This window comes from Catharus ustulatus, chromosome 27 (assembly GCF_009819885.2).
Source record: "Catharus ustulatus isolate bCatUst1 chromosome 27, bCatUst1.pri.v2, whole genome shotgun sequence".
Lineage (NCBI taxonomy): Eukaryota > Metazoa > Chordata > Aves > Passeriformes > Turdidae > Catharus > Catharus ustulatus.
The window spans coordinates 4057052-4076046 of NC_046247.1; the positions used below are offsets into that span (position 1 = coordinate 4057052).

Sequence of the window (18995 nt, forward strand, 5' to 3'; positions counted from 1 at the left end):
ATCCCAGGATTTCCCAGATTTTTGGTGCCATGTCCAACATGGCCTTGGACACTCCCAGGGACCCAAGGGCAGCCTCAGCTCCTCTAGGAATTCCATCCCAGCCCCTCAGGGAGGGATTTCTTCCCAAAAAAATCCTGGCTGGAGCGTGGTTCTCCCCAAGATTCCATAAATTCTCCTCCAACCCCTCCCTGCCCATCCAGTGGCTTCAATGAATAATTAATTTCTAATTAAGCCCATCAGAGCATCCTGTGGAAGCAATTCCCTTTCTCCCCTTTTCCCCTCCTTTCCCCTGGAATTCCTGATGCTCAGGAGGTTCCTCAGCCCTGGAAACACCAAATCCAATTGAATTCCTCATTTTCCAGCCCAAAATTCCTACCCAGCCCAGTTGGTTCCCAATTGCTGCTCGGAGCTCAGTAATTACCGAGATAATTATCACTAATTGCTGCTGGGAACAAGCTGGAATTCTCCACCCTCTAGGAACCCCAAATCTGCTGGAATCTGCCCCAAAATGAAACCAGGGATTCCTGAAAAACACGAATTCACTTCCCTCTGGATGTTTTGAACCTAAATTGTTCTTCCCTTAGCTCTGATTTTTTTGGGAAGCATCCCCAAGCCCCCTGGCTGCCATGGAAACAGCAGGATCTGCCCCGGGAGCCATGAACTGCCTTCAATTCCCATTTTTTTTATTTTTAATTTTCTGGGATATTTCGGACTCGGCATTAAGCAAACATTTATGCAAAACGCTGGAATGCATCCATGGTAATGAGGCTGAACCAGAGCGGGAATTCAGCGGGATGGGCTCGATCAAAGCTGCAGATCCCGCTCAGAAAGCACCAAAACTGACAAAACTTGGGGTTTTTTTGGGTTTCCCAAGGAACTGGAGATGGAGGGATAACCCAAAGCACCAGGAATGTGGAATTCCCTTTACTTGTGTGGCTGACGGGGATTTGTGTCCCCAGTAAAGGCTCAGCCTTGTTTTATGGAGTAGGGGTGAAATTCCCCATTTGGGACAGCCCTGGAGAGGGGATGGGATGATCCCAATGGATCTGTTGGGATCTGAATCCTGCTGGGAAGGGATGATCTCAGTGGATCTGTTGGGATCTAAATCTGCCAGGAAGGGATGATCCCAATGAAGGAAATGGATCCATTGGGATCTGAATCCCATCATGAAGGGATGATCCCAATGAAGGAAATGGCTCCATTGGGATCTGAATCCCACTGGGAAGGGATGATCCCAGTGAAGGAAATGGCTCCATTGGGATCCAAATCCCACCAAGAAGGGATGATCCTGATGGATCCATTGGGACCTGAATCTGTCTGGGGTGGAATGATCCCAATGAAGGAAATGGCTCCATTGGGATCTGAATCCCACCAGGAAGGGAGGATCCCAATGAAGAAATGGCTCCATTGGGATCTGAATCCCACCAGGAAGGGAGGATCCCAATGAAGAAATGGCTCCATTGGGATCTGAATCCCACCAGGAAGGAGGATCCTGCCCAGCGTTCACGGGAAGCTCAGCCAGGATCATGTGGATGTTTTTCCCTTCCCTCTTTTTTCCAGGATGACATTGCTGATGGAAAACCAGCAGCCAGAGTGGGACAGAGCCAAGCCTGGGAACTCCACTTTGATTAAAATCCAGAATTCCAGCCAGCCTCCCACAATTCCCACCTGGAATGTTCTGCCAGCAGCGTGCCAAAGGCTTGGAAAAGCACAGATTGCACATTCCCAGCAGAGCAGTGGGATCTGGGAAGGCCAGCCTGAGAAGGGGAGCCAGGATCCAATGCTGGGAATTGCCCAGGGAACAGAGTGCTCCTGAGCCTTCCCCATGCTCCAGGAGGGATTGGAGCCTTTTCCCTAATTTGGGAATCAGTGTTGTGCTCCCAGACCTGAATTGGAGGAGGAATTTTGGGAATTGTCCCTTTTCTTGTTTTGGTGATGTTTCAGGGCAAACCCCTCCCACTGAGGGTGCCCCAAACTCATCATCCACATTTTTAATGGAATTTTAGCTTTTGCACCTCTCAACCCTCCTCGCCTCATTAAGGGATAACAAACCATTCTCCACATCAAAGGAACATTTATCCATGAAAATCCATGCTGGGACAATCCTGAGATGCTTTGGGAAGGACAGCTGGGTTCCCTCTCTCCAGCTGCTGCCACCCCAAATCCCGAATTCCCCAGGGATGTCAGAGTCACAGGAATGGGATTTGGGGTGGATATTCCACAGGGATGGGATTTGGCATGGATATTCCAGCTGGAATGGGGTTTGGGATGGATACTGCAGAGGAATGGGATTTGGGGTGGATATTCCAGCAGAAAGGAGATTTGGGGTGGATATTCCAGTGGGAATGAGTTTGGGGTGGATATTCCTGAAGAATGGGGTTTGGGGGTGGATATTCCAGTGGGAATAAGATTTAGGATGGATATTTCACAGGGGTTTGGGGTGTATACTCCACAGGGATGGGATTTGGGATGGATATTCTGTGGGAATGGGATTTGGCATGGATATTCCAAGGAAAAGGGGGATTCCCCTGCTAAACTTTGCATTATAATGGTTGTGTCCATTCTTCAGCTGGACATGGGATTTTGGGGCAGGGTTTAGGAGAGGAATAAATCCCAGAATCCTGGAAAGGGGAAGGCTGGAAGGGCCCATGGTGGGCCCTGAAGGCTGAAAATTGGAATTTTTTTGGATTATGGTGACTTTAATTGAAAATAGACCCTGGGAACTCCTGGGCCGGGCTCTGTGACCTCACACCAGGGCTCCGGCAAGGACACGGAAATCCCAAAAAACCCGAATCCCGTCATTCCCCGTGGGACTGTTCCGTAAACAGCGGATCCTGCGCTTCCATCCTGGAATACGTGGCCGTGAGGAGCCCTCAAGGGACAGAAAATAAAAACAACAATAAAGACAAGGATGGGCGGGGCAGGCCTTGTATCCACGGCAATCCCAGAAAAATGCTCCAAACAATGGGAATTGCTCCCGGATGGATCCTTGGCTGTGGCTTCCAAAGGCGCCGCCGGATCCTTGGCTGCAACTTCCAGAGGCTACCGGGGTTTTTGTGTCAAACAGAACCAAAACAGGACCAGGCCTGTTTGAATCCCAGCAAAATCCCCAAATCCAGCAAAATTCCCCAGATTGGATTGGTTCTGGGGGAGGGACAGTCCCACGTGGATGGGTGGATTTAGGGATGGATTTGGGGGCAGATTTTGGAGCAGATGCTGAGGGTGGATGGTGAGGGATTTGGGATTTGCTGCTCCTGTTCAGTCAGAATGGGAATTTCTATGTTTCAGGATACAAAGCAAACCAAAGATTTTGGGGTTGGGATTTGGGATGGGGGAGTTTTCTGGGTGCTTCCAAAGGGTGGGAGCGGAGCTTCGGGGTATATCCACCGATTTTCCTTCCAGGTGATTTTCCTTCTGCAGATTTTCCGTCCAGATGCCAGGGAAGAGGTACAGGAACTCCCCAGCTTGGGAACTGAATCCCTGATCTGAGAGCTGCCTAAAAATCCTGGAAAAGCCTCTGGATTCAGCCATCCAGGAGATAGGAACAGAGCAGGGACTGGGACATTTCTCTGGAGTTCATCCCTCATTTCTCCAGTGTTCCAGTGAATCCATGTCAGAGCCCGATTTCCGCGCCCCGAACGAGAACTTGCAGCAGCAGCTGGGAGCGAATTCCCCACAGATTGTCCCCAGATTTGTGGCTTTGTTCCCAACAAGCAGAGTTGATCCACTTGGAGAAGCCCAGGGAAAATTGTCCATCCGAACAGAAATGTTCCATAAATCCATACACACATCACAAACCTCGTGGTTTTTGCAAAGAAAAAAAAAAAAATCCCTGATTAAAACAAAATCCAGGAGGTGGAAGGGAATTCTCCAAACCCTGGGGGTGAAAGCAGCTCTGGAGAATTCCTGATCTCCTTCCAACCTTGTTTTGGGGATGGAATCCATTTCCAGGGTGTGGGAATCACTTTAGGGTGGTCTCTCCTTTTCCAGAGCTCCGTGGCATTCTGGAGTCCATCCAAGAGGAGTTCTAGGGAATCACAGAATTCCTTGTGGCAGTTGAGGAACAGCAGCTAAAGCCCAGCTCAGCTCAGAGATCCTTCGGCAGATTCTTTGGGAGTGCCTTCAGGAGAACCTTCAGACATCCTTTGGGAGAACCTTCAGGAGATCCTTCAGAGAACCTTTGGGAGATCCTTCGGGAGATGTTCGGGAGTTCCTTTGGATGTGGGATTTTGGGGCAGGGTTTAGGAGAGGAATAAATTCTAGAATCCTGGAATGAGGAAGGAACTTCAGGAGATCCTTCAGAGATGCTTCAGGAGATCCTTTGGGAATCTCTGCTCTGACGAGCGGGTTTGGAGCAGCAGCAGGAGACTACAGAGACTACAGAGAGGGATGTGGATACTGGAGATGATCCAAGGCCATGTGGGAAGTCTTGGATCTGTGCTGCAGCTGATGATTCCCTGTGGAGCTGGAAAAAGCCTTTTTGGGATTCAAGATTCCCCTGGATATCGAGCGGGGAGAATGAAATGAAGGATGGGAAATGCAGGGTGAGGTCGTTTTCCATGGGGTTGGATGCACTGAGAGATCGCTCCTGCCCCACAGAGAACACAGAAGCGCCAGCCAGTGTTGGAATTCCAGAGAAAAACCCGGCTCCGTCCCGTTCCTGCACCCCCTCCATCTCCAACCAGGCAGTGAAAACATTCCTGGTGTCCAGCCCCACACAGAACTCATCCCAAGGAAAAGACACAGGAAAACAGCACGGGAAACACTGGCACAGCACAAGCAGGGTGGGTGACACGAGGTGGCACTGAGGGGACATCCCTAGGTGGGGGTGTTGGAGTAGAAGCTGAAGCTCTCGGAGACCGTCTTGGAGTCGCTGCGGGAGGAGCCGTTGGAGGTCATGTCCAGGGAGAGCCGCTCAGCCCGGCCGGGCTCATCTGGCTCCTCGTCGGCCGCGCCGAGTGCCGAGGCCACGGTGGCGGTGTCCATGCGGCTCAGCTTGGACACGGAGCTGTGCGTGTGCAGGAAGCGTGCTGAGCGCAGCTCCAGTCCCTCGTACTCGCCGGCGCTGACCCATGGGCACCACCGGAACGCGTGCTTGAATCCCACCCGGAACCTGCGCCACAGGGACGGCACCAAAGTGGGGTGGGCCAAAGGGATGGATGGACATGGACATGGATGGGGAACGGGATGGAGATGGACAAAGGAATGGGATGGAGATGGCCACGGGAATGGGATGGAGATGAACAAAGGAGTGGGATGGAGATGGACAAAGGAATGTGATGGAGATGGACAAAGAACCGGGATGGAGATGGACAAAGGAATGGGATGGAGATGGACAAAGGAGTGTGATGGAGATGGCCATGGGAATGGGATGGAGATGGACAAAGGAACGGGATGGAGATGGACAAAGGAACGGGATGGAGATGAACAAAGGAACGGGATGGAGATGGCCACGGGAACGGGATGGAGATGAACAAAGGAGTGTGATGGAGATGAACAAAGGAGTGTGATGGAGATGGACAAAGGAATGGGATGGAGATGGACAAAGGAATGGGATGGAGATGGACAAAGGAATGGGATGGAGATGGACATGGGTGGGGGAAGACACAGAGATGGCCACAGGAACAGAATGGAGATGATCATGGGAGTTGGGAAAGACATGAACATGACCAAATGAATGGGATGGAGATGGCCAAGGAACAGGATGGACATGCCCATAGGAGTTGGGAAAGACATGGAGATGGCCAAAAGAATGGGATGGACATGGCCAAAGGAAGGAGGAGAGAAAGCTCAGCTTTTCTAAAAATGACAGAATTTTTATCTTTCACTGAGTGGAGGAAAAACCCACTGGGAGGTGAAAAACCCATGGAGAAATTAAAAACCCGCCGAGAAATGAAAACCCCCCTGAGAAACAAAATAACCCCACTGAGAAATGGAAAACCTGCTGAAATGAAAAACCCCCTGAGAAATTAAAAACCCACTGAGAAACAAAAAAACCCACAGAGAAACGGAAAACCGCCTGTAGATCCCAATTAGGAGTTGGGATGGTTTCAGTTGCTGTTTGCCCTCGAAATCCACAGGAATTAGGAAAGGCTCCAGGTAAGAATTGTGCCACCCCCACCTCAGCTGGAAATGGCAGAGGGGTGGGACAGAACCATCCCAAAAAACCCCATCCATACTAAAAACCCCAGCCATTCCAAAAGATCCCATTCATGCTGAGAAACCCCACACATCCTAAAAAACCCCATCCATGCCAAAAAACCTCACCTGTCCTAAAAATCTCACCCATCCCAAAAACCATCCATGCAAAAAAAACCAGCCATCCCAAAAAACCCCATCCATGCTGAGAAACCCCATCCATCCTGAAAAACCCCACCAATACCAAAACCCCCATCCATCCCAAAAAACCCCATCCATGCTGAGAAATCCCACCCATCCCAAAATCTCCACCCATACTGAGAAACCCCATCCATCCTGAAATACCCCAGCAATAACAAAACCCCCATCCATCCCAAAAACCCCCATCTATCCCAAAAAAAACCACCCATCTCAAAACACCCCATCCACACTGAGAAACCCCATCCATCCCAAAAAAACCCACCTGTCCCAAAAATCCCACCCATCCCAAAACACCACATCCACAGTGAGAAACACCACCAATCCTAAAAACCCCATCCATGCTGAGAAACCCCATCCATCCTGAAAAACCCCACCAATACCAAAACCCCCATCTATCCCAAAAAACCTCATCTATCCCAAAAAACCCCACCAATCCCAAAACCCCCATCTATCCCAAAAAACCCCACCAATCCCAAAACACCCCATCCACACTGAGAAACCCTATCCATCCCAAAAACCCCATCCATCCCAAAAAAACCCACACATCCCAAAACACCCCATCCATAATGAGAAATCCTATCCATCCCAAAAAACCTCACCCATCCCGAAAAACTCCATCCATGCAAAAAAACCCCACCCATCCCAGAAAACTCCATCCATGCAAAAAAATCCCACCCATCCCAAAAAACTCCATCCTGAGAACCCCCAGCCATCCCCTCCTCCGGGACCCCACGGCATTGCCGTCCCCGCCGCGTTCCCGTCCCCGCCGCGTTCCCGTCCCCGCACCTGTCGTTGAGGCAGCAGTAGATGATGGGGTTGTACATGGTGGAGCTCATGGCCAGCCACATGACGGCCAGGTAGACCTGCTGGATGGACCGGCGCCAGTACCACTCGGGCCGCAGGTACTGCAGCGTGAAGTACACGTGGTAGGGCAGCCAGCAGAGCGCGAAGGTGCACACCACGATGATCATCATCTTCACCACCTGCCGCGGGGGACAGCCGTCCGCGGTCAGTCGGGAATGGCCTTTTCAACTGGGAATGGCCTTTCCGACCTTGGGAATGGCCTTTCCAACTGGGAATGGTCTTTTCAACTGGGAATGGCCTTTCCGACCTTGGGAATGGCCTTTCCAGCCAGGAATGTGTGGTCAGTATTTTGGTTAAGCCACTTGTGTGGAGATGTCCTAAACCCATCCATTGGTCAATCCATCCTAGGGAATGGCCTTTCCAACCAGGAATGGTTTTTACAGCCTCAAGATTGGCCTTTCCAACCTTGGGAATGGCCTTTCCAGCCTCAGGAATGGCCTTTTGGACCAGGAATGGCCTTTCCAGCCTCAGGAATGGCCTTTTGGACCAGGAATGGCCTTTCCAGCCTCGGGAATGGCCTTTCTGACCCGGAATGTGCTGTCAGTATCTTGGTTAAAACACATCTGTGGAGGAGGTGTCCTAAACCCATCCATCGGTCATTCCAGCCTCTAGAATCCCTTACCTTGAGTTTGGCCATGACCTGCTTATGCTTGGGATTGGCCAGGAATTCTGGATCCAGCCCCTCCCCGAATTCCTCAACTTCCTCTTGTCCGAGACTGCTCACGGTTGGGATTGACCAGGAATTCTTGTCCTTGTCCTTTTTCCTTTTTTATTGCCTTTCCCTCCTCCTTTTCCCTCTTCTCCTTTTCATTCTCCTTTTCCTTTCCCATTCCCTCTCCCTTTCCCTCCTTTCCCTTTCCTTCCTTTTCCTCTTCCTTTCTTTTTCCTTTTTCCCATTCCCCTTACCTCCTCTTTTTCCTTTCCCCCTTTTCCCCTTTCATCCTTTTCCTTTTCCATTCCCATTCCCTTTTTCCATTCCCATTCCCTTTCCTATTCCCCTTCCCTCTCCCTCCTTTCCCTTTTCCAGCCCCTCCCGGAATTCCTCACCCTCCTCTTGTCCGAGACTGCTCATGGTTGGGATTGACCAGGAATTCTTGTCCTTGTCCTTTTTCCTTTTTTATTCCCTTTCCCTCCTCCTTTTCCCTCTTTTCATTCTCCTTTTCCTTTCCCATTCCCTCTCCCTTCCCCTCCTTCCCCTCCTTTCCTTCCTTTTCCCTTTCCTTCCTTTTCCCTTTCCTTCCTTCTTTCTTCCCATTCCACTTACCTCCTCCTTTTTTTCCCCCCCCTTTTCCCCTTTCATCCTTTTCCTTTCCCATTCCCTTTTTCCTTTTCCATTCTCTCTCCCTCCTTTCTCTTTCCCAGCCCCTCCTGGAATTCCTCACCTTCCTCTTGGCCGACACCTGCTCGTGGTAGCGGTCGGAGGAGTCTCCGGGGATGGCGCTGGCCCAGAGCGTGCGGCCGACGGCGGCGTAGGCGCAGCCGATCACCAGCAGCGGCAGCAGGTACAGCAGGACGGTCATGGAGAAATGGTACCTGGAAAAAAATGGGATAATCCCTGGGGATCCTGCAAGATGCTCATGGAGAAATGGTACCTGGAAAAAACTGAGATAATCCATGAGGATCCAGTGTTGGGAATGATGTGGAAGCACTAGGAATGCCATGGAAACATTGGGAATGCCGTGGAAACTCTGGGAATGCTATGGGAGCAATGGGAATGCTGTGGGAATTTTGGGAATGTTGTGGGAATACTGGGAATGTCATGGGAGGACTGGGAATACCATAGGAGCACTGGGAATGCTGTGGGAGCACTGGGAATACTGGGAATGCTGTGAGAATTCTGGGAGTGCTGCGGATCACTCAGGATTTCTGTTAAAGAGGAGTTGGTTTAAAAGGAAACCCAAGAATTTCAGGTTTAACAAGGAGGGGACGGAGGCTCCAGTCTTGTAGAAAATTCTGAAAATCCTCTCTTCCCTAAAAACTGAGCCCACAAATGTGGTGGTGCCAGCTTGGAAAACTTCCCAAATCTTGCCTGGTTTTGTGGGAATTCAATTCCCAAGGCTCTGGGGCCTCTGGGTGGATTTTGGGCCTCCAATCCCAGCTCCCTCATCTTTCCAAGGATTTGGATTCCAATCCAGGCCCTGTGTCCACTCCCAGCTCTGCTCCTGCTCCTCTTCCCAGGAGCTTGGATTGAATCCCAGCTCCAGAGGGTGAGGACTGGCTCTGGGAATTCTCCTGCAGGGAACGGGGCTGGCCCTGGCCCCGCTGCTGTTCGGTGCCGCAATCTCATTTTCCCGGCCCTAATTCCATTTGGGATGGCCTTGGCGGGGCTGGATTTTGTTTTGCTCATTCCAGAGGCGTCTCGGCGGCTCCAGAGGAGGATTTTGTTGTGGTTCCCATGGAATTCCGGATCCTCAGAGCGCTGCAGGAATGTCTGCAGGAGCTGCAGGATAACGTCAGCAGCACAGAGCCTCATTCCCAGAGGGGTCTGGGCTCCCAGAGCCCTTCCAGACAGCTCTGGGAATTCTTTTGGGATGCCAGGCATGGAAAAGCAGTGGGATTGTTCTGCCTGCAGGATTCCCAGGATCACAGCACTCTGGGAAATTTGGGGTTTGCAGCTGGAAGGTTTTTGGGATGGAGGATCACGTGGGAATTGCGGGATGCCAGAAGATGGAGTTGCCACCTCCTTTTCCCTGGCAAATCCCGGGAATGTTGGCATGGAAGGGATGTCCCTGAATTCCCAGAGGATCCAGGGGGATCTTCTCCCTTCCTGAAAACCCCAAAGAGCCAAAGATGGAATTCCTGATCCCTTTGGGAAGCAGAGATCCACAGCCGGATCGAATCCCATGGAATTCTTGTCTCTGGCTGAAACCAGGGACATTTTTCAGGAAAAAACCAGCTCTGCCTGCTGGGCTTCTGCTCCCCAGAACTTTTCCAAAGAAAATCCCTCCCCAAAGTGTTGGAATTCTGTTTTCCCTGGTTTTTTTCCTCCTGTTTTCCCTAGGAACTGGGAAAAGGACGGAATTTTTCCTCCTGGTGCCACAAACGGAGCAGCTGCCACCAGAGTGTTCCCGGAATAACCGCTCTGAGGCCATGGAGCGGGGAAAGGGCTGATGTGACGCCTCTGGAATGACCCAAACACCTGTCCCGAGTTATTTAGGGCAGGAAAATCCCGTCCTGGGATCTGCCCGGGGAGATCCCGAGGATTGGAGACACCTGCCCTGGCTCCAGCAGAATTCCACAGCCCCAGTTCCACAGCTCCCGTTCCTCCCTCCACAGGGCTGGAGATCACAAACTCTTTTATTCCCTTTTTTTATTCAACTTCTTTATTCCCTTCTTTATTCCCTTCTTTATTTCCTTTTTTTATTCCCTTTTTTTATTCCCTTCTTTATGCCCTGTTTTTTATTCCCTTTTTTTATCCCCTTTTTTTATTCCCTATTTTATTGTCTTCTTTATTCCCTATTTTATTCTTCCCCTCCCCCCTCAACACCTGACATTTAACACCCCTTGGCAAACCATTCCCAGAACCTCTGGAAATTCTGGGAGCTCCCATTTCCCCGTTTTCCCTTTTCCTTTTCCTCTCCATTTCCAGGATTTCCCCCAGATTTCGCCGTTCCCACTCACGCTTTTCCGGACGCGTCTCCGCCGGGCTCTGGCCACTCCACGAGGCAGACGAAGCGTCCCGGGAGCTCGGCGGTGACGGAGAAATATCCCTGTGGAAAAGCCAGCAGGAGCGCCAGGAGCCAGATCAGCCCCACCAGGACCTTGGTGGCCGCTGCAGAGAGGCGCGGCCGGAGCGGGTGGATGATGGCCATGTACCTGCTCGGGAAAAACGGGAATCAGGGCTGGAAAATCCTGGAGTTCCAGCTCTGGGAACAGTGGGAATCAGGGTTGGAAAATCCTGGAGTTCCCTTTGGGAAAAGTGGGAATCAGGGCTGGAAAATCCCAGAGTTCCCTTTGGGAAATGTGGAATCAGGGCTGGAAAATCCTGGAGTTCCCTTTGGGAACAATGGGAATCAAGGCTGGAAAATCCTGGAGTTCCAGCTCTGGGAAGAGTGGGAATCAGGGCTGGAAAATCCCAGAGTTCCCTTTGGGAACAGTGGGAATCAGGGCTGGAAAATCCCAGAGTTCCCTTTGGGAACGGTGGGAATCAAGGCTGGAAAATTTGGTGTTCTGGGTCTGGGAACATTGGGATCAGGGCTGGAAAATCCCAGAGTTCCAGGTTAGCAAACAGTGGGAATGGGAGTTGGAATAGCCCAGTGTTCCAGCTCTGGGAAAAGTGGGAATTAGGGCTGGAAAATTCCTGGAGTTGTGGATCTGGGAACAGCAGGAATGGGAGCTGGAAATTCCCAGTGTTCCCTTTGGGAAAAGCAGGAATTAGGGCTGGAAATTCCCAGTGTTCCAGCTTTGGGCACAGTGGGAATTAGAGCTGGAAAATCCCAGTGTTCCAGCTTTGGATCTCCTACATTTTTCCCAAGTGAACCCATTCCCAAGAAGAGCTGGGAGCCGGGAAGGGCCATCAGAAGTGCCCTGGCACCAACGAATCCCAAACAAAGGACAGGGCGGGAATTTGGGAGCTGAGGGAGCTGCCACATCCCAAATTCATCAGAATTTCCCTGAGGCACTGCTGTGCCAGCCCCGATCCCGAATTTCCTGCCATTGTCCGGAGTGTTCAGAACAACTTCCGGCTGTTTTTCTTTCGTGCCCAGGGCTGGAGCAGCTCCAGGGAAAGGAGGCAATGGAGGAACTTCCAGCAAAAATTCTGCATGAAAAAATTCCACTGGGGGATTACTGGAGAAGCCCTGGATTCCCCTGGATCCTGGGAAGTGTCCAAGGCTGGGCTGGACGGGGTTTGGAGCAGCCTGGGATAGGGGATCCCAATCCCACCCATTGCAGGATTCCATGGATCAAACCACAATCCCCACTTGCTCCATGGTGGCTTTTCCAACTTTTTCTGGGGCTGCTCTGTATGCTGGGAATTGCCTGCAGGGAGCAGGGAGGGAGAGGAGCTGGGGAGAATTCCCAGCTCCAGATCCCATGGTGCTGCCGGACTTTGAGAACATGAGGCTCATTCCCTGCCACGTTCCTGATTTTTGGTGGGAATCAGGAATTCCAGCCCCATCCTAGCTGTGACTGGAACCCCAACCCAGCCCTGCTGCTCCTGATCCTGGCTCTGCCCAATCCCAATTCCAATCCCAGTCCCAATCCCAGTCCTGGCTCTGCTCATTCCCATTCCCATTCTGAATCCAGGCTCTGCCCAATCCCAGTCCCAAGCTCTCATTCGCAATTCCAGCTCTCCCCATTCCCAGTCCTGATCCAGTCCCTCCCCATTCCCAATCCCAGTTCTGGCTCTCCCCATTCCCATTCCCATTCCCAGTTCCAGCTCTCCCCCATTCTCTCAGATCCTTCTGCTGCTGGCCAGGAGCAATTCCTCCTTTCCAGGCTCCTGGAACAAGTTCCTGCTTTTCCTGCCTTTCAGCTCCATTGTCAGGTCCCAGACACAGGAAAAAGAGGAATTTTTCCAAGGATTGAAGATGCCTGGAGGGGCTGAGGATGGGATTTGTTCCCTTCCCGATTCCTGGCTGGAATTTGGGATGCAGCCGGAGCACACAGAGGCTGCAGCTTCCAGGTGGGAGCCTGGATTTTTTGGGAAACCAAGCCTCTCTTCAGGGTTTGCAGGTGAGGAAGACTTTTTTTGAGAATGCTAATCCTCAAAAAATTCCAGCCCCATCCTCCCAGATCTTCCTGTTGTACTGCAACTTACCTGGATTTGCTTTCCTGTTTTTCAGGGTGGATCTAAGGCTGTAAATTCAATTCTTCACCCCAAAATTCATCCCTAAAATTCATCCCAGCCCCAAAGGGGCTTTTCCAGCTGCTCCCAAAGATCCTCCTGGATCAGCAGCATGGGAGAGGAGCTGGAAATACCCTGGTTTTTATTGATTATTGCCTCAATTCCCGTGGATTTTAGGGAGAGGATTCTGTGACAAAACCAAACCTGGGGCTGTGTTTAATGCCCGTGGAGCCTCATCCACCCCCAGCTCTGCTTCCCGTAGGGAATCTTGGAGCCAGTGGCTCCAAAGGCACTGGAAAACAGCAGGAAAAGCCTCCTCCCCCCCACCCACCCCTTCCCCCGGATCCCTGCCAGAATTCCCTTTATTCCCTGGGAACAGGGAGAGGAGAGGCAGCAGACCCTGGCTGGGTCTGGGAATGTGGCCTTGGAAAAACGCTCAGAGGAGCCATGAGGCTGCCCCAGAGCTGGGAATTGTCCCTGACACCAGTGGGAAATGTCCCCAACCCCAAATTTCCAAGATCCAGGGCTTCCAGGGGCTTGGTGTTCCCCAGCCCCAGTGGGATCCAGCTGAGCTTTGGATCACAGCCTCAGTGGGATCTGGGATCTGGCTGAGCTTTGGATCACAGCCTCAGTGGGATCTGGGATCTGGCAGGGAAAACCCAACCCCAGCAGCTGAATGGTGAAATCCCAGAATCCCACTGGGAGGCTATGGCCTCTCCCACTGTATCCATTCCTGGAATCCCAGTGGGTCTGCCCAGGGACAGCCCCAAGCCAGGATGCTTTTCCCAGGCTGAGCTGCACCTCAGACATTCCCAAGCCAGCCCAAATCCATGGAATGGCTCCTGGCATGGGCACAGGGTTTGTGAGGTGAGGCCATTTTGTACCTTAATTCCAGAAAGTGGAGTTGGAAAGGGAAAGGGAAGACAAGGCAAGGAAAGGAAAAAAGAGAGAGAAGGGAAGGAAAGGAAAAAGGATTGGACCCAAAGGAACCTTCAGCACCTGCACCAACCCTGGAGCCTTTCCCGAGCTCCCAGTGTTCCCAAAGGGTTCCCAAAGCCACCTCCAGCCAGGGCTGGGTTATTTTTACCACCCAAATGAGCTTTGTGTTAATTGTGACAAAACAGATGGAGCTGAGCTGAGCCCATGCCTGGGATCTGGGCTCTGGGCAGGAGTGACCCAGTGACCCTGATCACTGACCCATGTCCAGCTTTGGGCAGGAGTGACCCCATGGCCACAGCCACTGACCCGTGTCCAGCTTTGGGCAGGAGTGACCCCATGGCCACAGTCACTGACCCATGTCCAGCTTTGGACAGGAATGACCCTGGTCACTGACCTGTCCCTCTCCCTGGGCAGCAGTGACCCCATGGCTGTGGTCTCTGACCTCTCCCTGTCCCTGTGCAGCAGTGACCCCATGGCTGTGGTCCCTGACCTGTCCCTGTCCCTGTGCAGCAGTGACCCCATGGCTGTGGTCCCTGACCTGTCCCTGTCCCCGTGCAGCAGTGACCCCGTGGCTGTGGTCCCTGACCTGTCCCTGTCCCCGTGCAGCAGTGACCCCGTGGCCGCAGCCTGACCTGTCCAGCGCGATGGCCGTCATGGAGTAGATGCTGGCGAAGACGGCGGCGATGGGGAAGAAGTTGTGGAAGCGGCAGTAGGCCGGCCCGAAGTACCACTCGTTGTGCACGGCGTAGCTGAAGTTCACCACGGTGTTGAGCGCGGCCATGGAGGCCTCGGCGAAGGCCAGGTTCACCAGCAGGTAATTTGTGACCGTGCGCATCCGCTTGTGCGCCAGGATGATCCACATGACCACGGCATTGCCCACCACGGCCACCACCACGATCAGCGCGTAGGCCACGGCCCACAGGGCCACCTGCCACGGCGGCTGCACGAACGGGTTGGCCCAGGACTCGTTCAGGGAGGTGTTGAAGTGCTCCAGCTCCGCTGCCAGGGGCGGGGAGTCCTCCATGGCCCCCAGAGATGGGGAGAGGGGCACTGTTGGATCAGCTGGTTTGGGGTGCGGGTCACTCCAGGATCACCCAATTTGGGATGTGGGGCCCTTCTGGATTAACTGGTTTGGGCTGTGGGGCCCTCCTGGATCAGCAGGTTTGGGGTGCAGCGTCCTTATGGCTCAGCCAATTTGGGATGCAGGGTCCTGCTAGTTTAGGGTTCAGCAGGGTCAGTGCACAGCCAGTTTTGGGGTGCAGATCCCTCCTGGATCAGACAACTTGGGGGTGCAGGGCCCTGCTGCCACTATGGGGTGTGGGGCTGCTTCAGGACATGGGCACCTCCCCATTCAGGGGCAGCTTTGGGGTGCAGGACCCGTCTGGGTGCAGAGGGTTTGGGATGCAGGACCCGTCTGGGTGCAACAGGTTTGGGGTGCAGGACCTGTCTGGGTCAGGGTGCAGAGGGTTTGGGGTTCTGGTCCCTTTGGTGTCCAGGTGCAGCCAGAGCCTGAAGCGCGGCCATGGCACGGCTGGGTCAGGGTGCAGGTCCCTCCCGGTTCGGGCACGGCAGGTTCAGGGTCCTCCCCTCTGGACTTGACTGCGGCTGTTTCAGGGTTTGGATTCCTACCGGTTCAGGGTTGCAGGTTGCAGCTGGTTCGGGGTGCGGGTCCCTCTCGGTTCGGAGTGCGGGTCCCTCTCGGTTCCGGGTCCGGGTCTCTCCCGGTTTGGCACCAGACTGGGTTGCAGGTGCAGCGGAGCAGGCGCGGATCTCTCCTGCTTTGGGATTCAGTCGGTTCGGGAAGCAGCCGGTTCAGGATGCGGCTCCTCTCGGAACCTGCAGCGGCGGTTCGGGATGCGGATTCCCCGGGTTGGAATGCAGATTCCCCGGTTCGGGATGCAGCAGGTTCGGGATGCGGATCCCCGCTCGGTTCGGGATGCAGCCGGTTCCGGATGCGGATGCTCGCTCGGTTCGGGATGCCGGCGGTTCGCGATGCGGATTCCCCGGCTGGGCATGCAGATTGCACGGTTCGGGATGAGGATCCCCACTCGGTTCCGGACGCCGCCGGTTCCGCCCGGCCCCGCCGCGGGCTCGGGGCGCAGCCGGTGCCGCGGACCCGACTGCGGCGGGCGAGGCACGAGCGGCGCTTTTATGGGCGGCGCGGGCGGCGCCAGAGCGGGCGGGCAGAGCTGGCCTGAGGACAGCCCTGTCCCCTCCCCCGGTACCCCCTGTGCCCTCCCCCGGTCCATCTGTCCCCTCCCCGGTCCGGGAGCTCCGCAGGCCCCGGTGCCGCCGCTGCCGGTCCCGAATTTCTCTCCTTCCCTCTCCCCATCCCCTCTCCCACCTATTTTCCTCCCAAATCTCCCCGGGCGCTTTTGGGGGCCGACTCCAGAATAAGAGGGAATTACAAGATCCCGATAATGACAAAGCTCCGGGATTTTATCGATGATTTATTTTATCTTTCTTTATCCCGGACCTTTCCAGCCCAGCAGCCGCGGGATCGCTCCCTGCGCGCTTCGCATCCCCAGAGAACAAAGCAAAACCTTGGAATGATTTCCCCGTGGAAAAGCTTTTTCCAGCCCGGCCCCCCGCCCGGCTTCCTTCCTTCCCTCATCCATCCCAGGGCCCTTCTCGCAAAAAAAAAAAAAAAAAAAAAGGGCTGGAAATCCCCTCTCCATGAAAATCCCTCTCCATGAAATTCCCTCTTCTCCCGGCCGCTGGAATTTAATTAAACTGGTAACAGGGAATTGTCCCTTCCCGCAGCCCGGGTTCGTATCCAGGGATTTGAACAACGCTGCTGCCAGAACCATCCCGGCCCTGCTGCTCCAGCTGGGAATCCTGCCAGGAATGCTGCCGGGAATTGTGCCAGGAGCGCCGCTTCCCCCTCGGGAATTCTGCTTCCCCCTCGGGAATTCTGCTTCTCCTCCGGGAATCGCCCGGGGAAGCCGCGCTCGCCCCTCCGCTGTGGCCGGGGATGATCCCAAATCCCGGATTTGGGGGCAGAGGAGCCGCTCCCAGGTAAATCCCAGAGGAATTCGGGAGGGAGCCGCTGGAATTCTTGGCTGCCGGGTCGGTTGTGGAATCCGGACCGACCCTGAGGTTTATTCCAGGCGGGATCTCGGCGTTTCCAGGGGGATCCCGAGGCTCCCGGGCCGCTCGATGGTGGCATCCCCTAAAAACTCGGGAATGGGAGCGATAGCTGGGAACCCGGGCTGGGAATGGGAGCTGGGAGTGGGAGCTGGGAATGGGAGCTGGGAATGGGGGAATGGGAGCTGGGAATGAGGGAATGGAGTTGGGAATGTGGGAATGGGACCAGGGAATGGGGGAATGGGAGCTGGGCATGTGGGAATGACATTCTGGGAATGGGAATTGCGGGAATGGGAATTCCAGGAATGAGATTCCCAATCCTTGGCCTCGCCCTGGCATTTTGGGGCACAGCCGGAAATCTGGGAAAGGCCAAATCCCAACCCAGGGACTCCCGGCTGAGGGAGGATCAGGAATCCCAAACACTCAAAGCCATTCCCAGGAAATTCCCCTTCCCTCTACCCCCAGCTGCCCCAGGGAGCTCATCCCTCCCTCCTGCCTCAGTTTCCTGCTGGGAAAAGGAGGAAAGTCTTGGCAGCTCCCGGAGGGAAGATCGGGATCTTTCCCTGGGTAAGGAATTGGAATTCCGGGCGGTGTCTCCATGGAGCAGGTCCTGGAAGGAGCATCTGTGCAGGAATTTGGGAACCTGGAGGGAATTTCAGGTTTTCTTCCCTTTGGAAGGGATTGAATTGAAAGGAAATCGATCAATCAATCAATCAATCAATCAATCTGGGGCGGACACCCGAGGGGTTTTCTGGCTCAGCTGATCCTGATCCGGCTGGGACAGCTCCGATCCCCCCAGATCCCAGAGCTGCTCTAGGCATGGAATCCTGATATTCCTGCCTCTTCCCATTCCCAGGGATCCTCCAACCATGTGGAATTATTGGGAAAAAAATCAAATTCAAGGGTTTTTAAGGGGAATAAAAGCATTCCTGATTTCCATGTGGGAATTCTGCCGGCCCCAGGGCTGAGGGATGGCAAAATTCAGCTCAGTGGGAAGCAAATTCCTCTTTTTGGAGGGTGATGATAAAAAGGTTTTGTTCTCTTTTATCAACTCACCCCAAAAAGGAGAAGTGATCCATCCCTGCAGCCCTGAATCCGGGACCTTTTGGGAATGAGGTGACCCTAGGTGGGATCTTGGTGTTAATTCCTGGGATGTGCTTGGGGTGTTCTGAGTTATCCCAAAGGAGGTTTGGGATTTGCTGGGGGTCAAGGAAGAAGGGAGGGAGCCTGAAATTCCCAGGAAAACCTGGGACTGCCAGGTCAGGAATCTCATCCCAGAGTCTTCCTAAGCTTTTTCCACAAGGACAGGGACTCCAAACCCCAAATCCCCTGGTCCTGGAGGAGATTCCATCCTTGGCCTGCTGGAATCGGGAATTTTCCATCCTCGGGGGTTCCACCCACCCCAACTGAGAGCTTGGATCCCAAAATTTGGGAATGTGGAGCAGTGGGAGCAGCTTCAGGCTTTGCCTCTTCCCCAGATTGAAGCTGTGGGTCCTGAACCACCAAACCCCCTGGAATTGGCATTTCCTTGGAATTGGCTTTTCCTTGGAATTGGCGTTTCCCTGGAATTGGCATTTCCCTGGAATTGGTGTTTCCCTGGAATTGGTGTTTCCCTGGAATTGGCTTTTCCCTGGAATTGGAATTTCTCTGCAATTTTAGCTGGGATTGAAGCAGCACAGGTGCCTCAGGCTGGGATTGAATCTGCATTTGGTGGCTGAGGGAGGGTTTCTGCATCCCATTCTCTTCCTCCTCCTCTTTCCAGGGTACTTTCAGGATTTGGAATCCCCCTGCCCCCCGCCTGGATTTGGGATTTGAGCCCCACCCAAGGTGGGATTTGGGATTCAGAGCCCCCCTGCTGGATTTGGGATTTGGAGCCCTCCCCCCAAGATTGGATTTGGGATTTGGAGCCCTCCCCCAAGGTTGGATTTGGAGCCCTCCCCCAAGGTTGGATTTGGGATTTGGAGCCCTCCCCCAAGGT

At 53.6% G+C, this 18995-nt stretch overlaps 2 protein-coding genes across 7 annotated transcripts in view; one reads left to right on the top strand and one right to left on the bottom strand.

Moving 5' to 3' along the window:
- Positions 1-662: 662 nt before the first annotated feature.
- TACR1 (tachykinin receptor 1) lies at positions 663-14954 on the bottom strand. Its single transcript, XM_033081115.2, has 5 exons — positions 14563-14954; positions 10825-11019; positions 8586-8736; positions 7126-7322; positions 663-5113 (listed from the first exon to the last, which is right to left on the bottom strand). Exons 1-5 carry the CDS (start codon positions 14952-14954, stop codon positions 4819-4821), a joined length of 1230 nt encoding a protein of 409 aa, XP_032937006.1. The 3' UTR covers positions 663-4818.
- An 805-nt stretch (positions 14955-15759) lies between these two features.
- LOC117007775 (tetraspanin-15-like) overlaps positions 15760-18995 on the top strand; it is a 38408-nt gene continuing 35172 nt past the window's right edge. For 4 of the 6 annotated variants that reach the window (XM_033081111.2, XM_033081108.1, XM_033081112.1 and 1 more), the window contains exon 1: positions 16179-16948. In XM_033081111.2, coding sequence (XP_032937002.1) covers positions 16607-16948 — 342 coding nt within the window. In that variant the 5' untranslated portion in view covers positions 16179-16606. Of the gene's footprint in view, positions 15836-16178; positions 16949-18952; positions 18994-18995 lie in introns of those variants that run through there. The other 2 variants (XM_033081110.1, XM_033081114.1) reach the window with 2 other exon arrangements.